At 46.6% G+C, this 5,944-nt stretch overlaps 1 protein-coding gene across 1 annotated transcript; it reads right to left on the reverse strand.

The window, feature by feature from the left end:
- Positions 1–1,146: 1,146 nt before the first annotated feature.
- On the reverse strand, positions 1,147–1,588 carry LOC123441365. The gene is made up of 2 exons (XM_045117835.1): positions 1,555–1,588; positions 1,147–1,481 (listed from the first exon to the last, which is right to left on the reverse strand). The coding sequence occupies exons 1-2, from the start codon at positions 1,586–1,588 to the stop codon at positions 1,147–1,149; spliced, it is 369 nt and encodes a 122-aa protein (XP_044973770.1).
- Between the last annotated feature and the right edge of the window lie 4,356 nt (positions 1,589–5,944).

Genomic DNA, 5,944 nt, shown 5'->3' on the forward strand with positions numbered 1-5,944 from the left:
TAATCACTTAATAATAATCTGCATAGGGAATAGCTACCCCGAGGAATTTAGTCAACAACCCATGCCAGTGCTCCTCATGAGTGTTGGTCCACCCACCTAGCAGTCGGCAAGACCACCCCAAGGAAACTTGAGGTTTGGTCCTTGTCCACTATGCATAGACGGTGTTGTCCTGAGACTGAGATACGCGGCTCTTATCAGGATCGTCGACACACCGGGAGGTCCTGCTAGTCTTGTCTTACCATAGCGATATATCTTGCGTATAGGAATCCCGGTGAAGCTTTGGTTCTCCCCAGAGTTGAGGTTTTCCTCTAAGGAATCCGACGAGATCATGAGATTCGTGGTAGAGGATTACTTTGCGACCCGTGTACGTTTGTGATGGACTAGTTGGAGCATCCTTGTATGGTTTAATCTTTCGGAAGCCGTGCCCGCGGTTATGTGACAACTTGGAATATTTTGTTAACATCCGGTAATAGATAACTTAAACATAAGGTAATAAAATTGCCAACTGAGTGCGTAACTGTGACTGTCCCCTTCGAAGATCTCTCTTCGATCAGGAACACGGTGGGGTTATGATTGACGTAGGTAGGTGTTCAGGATCACTTAGTGATCAAGTATCCTCGACCGCTAGACTAGACCAACTTCATATATGTTCTACGTAAGTTAGCCACCATATCAAGCTTAGGATGCTGCAACCTAAACTACTCCACCTATCCAACCTAATAACTTGACTAGTTCTGGCACCGAGGTCATAGATTGCCGAGTCCCCGTGGCTCACAGATTCCTTCACAACACCAACAGGTTTAGGTACCCCCGAGACAGGTGATCCTGACAGCACGCAGCTGGCGTGGCAGTACGACGAGGAGAACGACCGCCTGTACGTGAACTATCCAGAAGATTGAGGCGTGGTCGTGATCGTGGGCCAGCAGGCAGGGTAGCATAGTCATTTCCCATGTTTTGTAGTCCGTAGCGGAACTACCTTGATTGTATGCGTGATGTACTCTGATATATTAATGAGATGACAGTGGAATCCCTTATTGTCATTCCTCTTTTATTTAAGTATGTGCTATGTTACCATGTTTGTGAAACGCTTAGATGCGCTTCTTTCCAATTTGGGGCCTCGATCCCCAGATCGGAAAGGACCGCATCTTAGTCGTTATACACGCGAGGGGGAAAGAACAAAGGGAGATCCTCACCTCTTGTATCCGAGGATGGTGCCGCGGACGTAGAGCCGCACGCGCTGGCCGGTGGCACTCCTCTGTCCCGGCCGTGCGTGGACCAATCTGTCATCTCCTTCTTGGTGAGGGCCAACAGGCGGCGACGGCAGCAGACAGTCCAAGCGACGGCGAGACGAGTCCATGGAGCGGCGAGGCAAGTCCAGCTGGCCGCGATGGAGAAGGAGCTCCATCTCCATGGAGGCGGCCCGTCGCATGGAGGTTCCCCCCTCCTGCCATCGTTATCATGCCGTCCACAACCATGGCGACCTGCCAAAAGGGAACACAAGAGAAGGTGAGATGGGGAGGAGATATTGCGCGAAGAAGGAGGGCAGGGGCTTACCGGTGCCAGATCCGTCCACCTCTGGCCTCGCCATCGCCGGATGTGGCAGATCCCGACTAAGCTAGGGTGGCGGCCGAAACCCTAGCCATGGATGAGTGTTGCGGGCGAGCACTGGAGGGCGCGGGAGATGCATCTAACGGGAGGGGAGTAAAGAGCGGCGCGACGAGAGCCCGGGGAGTAAAGAGCTGCGCGCCGGCGAGAACCACCTCAATTCACCGGAATCGAGTGGCAGAGGAGGCGGCGGTGGAGGAGTCGCGTGGGGGGAGAGAGACACACAGAGAGGTCGCGGGGGAGAAGGGGGATCTCTCTTTTATTCCCATTCCAATTATTCCAAGAGAGGTGAATAAGAGACGTGAGATCGGTAAGACGTGGACGGCTCAGATTGGCTACAAGGGGTGATACGTGGGAAGAGTTTTCTGCATCCTGATTGGTTCAAGATTTAACATGTACATAGACAGATGCATACCAAGTTTGTTTATTCACATTTCCTCTTAAAAGAAAAAAATCGTCATGCACATGTACATGACGGCAAGCAGATATTGATTTTAGGAAAGGATATTCAGGTGTAGCATACGACCTCTGAAACCTTTTTCGATTCGAACGTATCTCGTAGTACTGCGGATTCATGTGTCACTAGAAAACCAATCTACATGTCTTTAACTATTTATCATAGGGAGGATAGGTGGGTGAGAGACGTTGGATACGTATCACGTGAACGGCTCAGATGGCCTGTAGTGGTGTGATCTGAGGGAGAGGGATTCTGCGTTTTGATTGGTTAGAGAAAGGTGCTATCTAAAATAATTTCTAAGTGCTAAAAATAGAAGGAGTTTGTGAAACATGTACCAAAAATATTTTCCCAAACGACATCATTAAATGTTTCACTCAAGAATACCTCATTTAATGGACGATAACTAACTTATTCAATTTTGATCTTGAAAGCTATTTTTGCCTGTTAAACAGTTTTCTGAGGAATCAGAAGGAAATCAGATGGAACCGGAAGGAAATCAGATGGAATCGGAAGGAAATCGGTCAAACAATTTTGCACAAGGGTGCATCTTGGAATGGCAAACAGTGTTGCTAAAGGGAGTTTTCATTTTTTTGAACGTAAAATTCATTTTCCATTTGTAGCCTTGTCGAGACCTATACAAGACATGTAGGCAAAATTGTTGAGTTTTCTGCCCAATCACCTCTATTTAAGCCTATGACCTTCTTACTTTTGTCATGAAGGACCTATAATGCGGGCATAAATAGAGATACACATGCCAGTGACCACTTTGGGCAATGGGGTTATGACCTTCTTGATAGAGATGGTCAAAAATTTCTACGGTTTGGACCCTCTTAGACACCTCATGACCTTTTTATAGATTTTAGTCATAGATCTACGACCAATAAAGCCGCCATCATTGTTTTTTGTCATAAACGAGGTTATTTCTTGTAGTGACCATTCTACCCTTTTGATCAAAAAATAAATCATTAACTCATTTTCTAGATCTGACGGTAAAAAAAATCAGAGGTGGAGTTACACCAACTTACAACTCGTAACTCGCCAATCACCGTAAAAAAGCTATGTTCTTTCCTTGTGCTTATTTGGCTTTGGCTATTACACTTCTCATGCATGTATTTTCGAGTGAAGGAATCTTTTTGTTTATGCTAGCGAGGAAGACCGGCCAATTGACTGAAGCACTTCTTTGAAGATGTAGGAGAACAGATATAGTACTACCTTCTTTTCGGTTTATAGGGCTCATCTAAAAAATTTCAGATTTTCATTATATTAGGCTCATTTGAGTCTAATTGAGTTAAAGTGCTTTGAGTCCCATACCATATTTAATTCATAGAGTTTAGAGAAAAGAGATGAGTGGCTATGCATGCATCGTTTTTTAAATCCATCATGCAAGTCCAATGAGAAAGAAGATGCTACATTTATTGCCTTGGAAATTGAATATGTGAGAAATATTTCATTGGCTAGTTAAAACTAGTCCCATCCATTCACAATTCACCTTGGTTGATGAGATTTCAGATTTGAGCCCTATAAACCGGAAATGAGGGAGTACCTTTTTTGAACACTGAAAACCCTTTTTTTCTTTGACTTTTAACCTCACCATGTACCAATCGATGCACTCATCATGTTTAAAGCAAAGCGCGTATGGTTCCCAACTAGAAAAGGTATGGAGAAAATGATGTATGGCTCATAATTTCTTCCCAGGCCTTTCCCTTGCCCCGTCAAATGGTGTAGTGGGCTACGCGTCGACGACAACTGGTACTGGACTCCACTCACTACACACTACCCCAATCATTCATTCTTAACAACAATACATATTCTCCCTGAATACTATCTCCCCACAGCCTATGATAAGCTTATCTCCGATTGAGATACCTCCTTCGTTTAGTTGCTGAAACAAATTCCAAACCTTGTATGTTGGGATGCCTCCTAGCTGCTGGTTTTTGATCTTGGTCTCGGCGTGGTGGTTGCGACTGATGCTCATGGCAGCAGCTGAGGAAGAACAAGTGGACGGCTGCTTCGGCTCGGCGAAGAGATGCGGCAACATAACCATCTCTCGCCCATTCTGGCTCGCTAACATGGAGGCAGAAAGATCATGTGGTAACTCCGACTTCGAGGTGACTTGCTTCAACGGCACTACTCCAGCTCTCCGGAGCACCGTACCCTCCGGTCCCGGCTTCGCAATCATCGACATCTCCTACAAGGAACGCACCATGCGTGTCGTCGATCTAGGAAAGCTGGAATTGTTGCACGCCTACAACAGCTGCCAAGTCCCATTCTGGAACACCTCCATCAAAATCGGCCTCCCGTTCAGGATCGACCCAGGCAACCAGAACATCATCTTGTACTACTGCACGGAAGAGGCCGGAGCAGCGGCCGCCCGTCGGGACCGGGCGCTGGTCGAGTTGAGATGCAGCGACGAGAGAAACACATTTGTTGGAGTCGGTGGGCGCTACGATGGTTCAGAAAAGTACGAGGGGTACTCTCTCAAGGGGTGTATCTCTGCCTTCCTGCCCGTTCTAGGGGTATATGGCAAGGTGAACGCAAGCGACTACGTTCGACTAGGGGTATATGACATCAACGATGGCTTCCTCTTGACGTGGGAGTGGGACAGCACGCCTGGTAATTGTAATCTACTCTACTTCTTAGCTTTAGAAACTTATCGTCTTTCTCTCTTCCCCATATATACCCCTTCTCTTTGCAAGTGTTGAAGTAATTATCCAAGGTAATAGCACAACCACGACGAATTGCTCCATACTGGTAGTGGTAGGTACTACTCATGATTTGCATTTTCATATCAAGAAACTTTAAGTGCTTCTTAAAAGTAAAATGACACGAACGTACCATAACCCTGCTGTCTGCAAGCCACACTCATTCCACCTCATTGGTCAAGACTTGTCGGTTGCGTTCTGCTGAACGCAATATGTTCTGTTTTGAGAAAAATAAAATTACGAAATTACAATCAGCTGCGCTGTAGCTGTTTGAGCATGTGTCGTTATATGACATTGCCTGCTAAAATTACGAAATAGCCCGCTATAGCAGGCTATAGCCTAGCTATAGCTGATTTGGAGGACCACTGTTATTTGTCATAACCCGCTATTTAAAACACTCATCACTCAGCTAGTCAATTCTTTAAGACTCTGGCTGTCTACCACGGTCCCACCTCCATAGTGTTTCCTTTGCATACATCGTTCGCGCAATTCAACCCCAAACTTTCAAAGTTACAGATGTCCCCAACCAGCTTGTTGCTCTTGTGTGTGCATCTCTCTCCTCCGTCGCACCCATTAAACCAATCTCAGGGTCCGTTAACTGACAAGGATGGCGTGAGGTTACGACAGCTATAGCCTATACCCGCCATGCACATGATAAGAATCCAGTGGGGCAGGAAATATTCAGTCTTCTTCACATCAATCCCCGGTTTCACAAGCCCATCCCGAATTCATTATGGTCCCGCTCCTCTTGATCTTCGCTTCCTTTCTTCCCTTGTCGCCGCCGTCCCAAGCAGCATGCTCGCCCAAGACATGCGGCAACCTGACCGTGGCCTATCCGTTCTGCCTGGAGGATAATGGTCAGCCGCCGTGCGGATCCCCGTCCTTCCCGCTCAACGGTAATGGTGGCCAAGCGTTCCTCGCTCACTCCTTCCTCGACCGTAAAAATCAAATTTCGGCCGAATTTCGGCCATCTCGGGGGCAAGAAATATCTATGGGCCGAAAAGAATGATTTTTGATTGAATTTGACAAATTTTGATTAAATTTCAGTCAAATAATGGTCAAATTTTTGTCAAATTTCAACCGAAATTCGGCCATCTCGGCCTGGGGCGAGAATAACTACAAAACGAAAATCAAAATACTGGTCCCAGGTCGTTCGAGTCTTTGCCGACAACCCATCTTT

Source organism: Hordeum vulgare, chromosome 3H, assembly GCF_904849725.1.
Source record: "Hordeum vulgare subsp. vulgare chromosome 3H, MorexV3_pseudomolecules_assembly, whole genome shotgun sequence".
NCBI lineage: Eukaryota > Viridiplantae > Streptophyta > Magnoliopsida > Poales > Poaceae > Hordeum > Hordeum vulgare.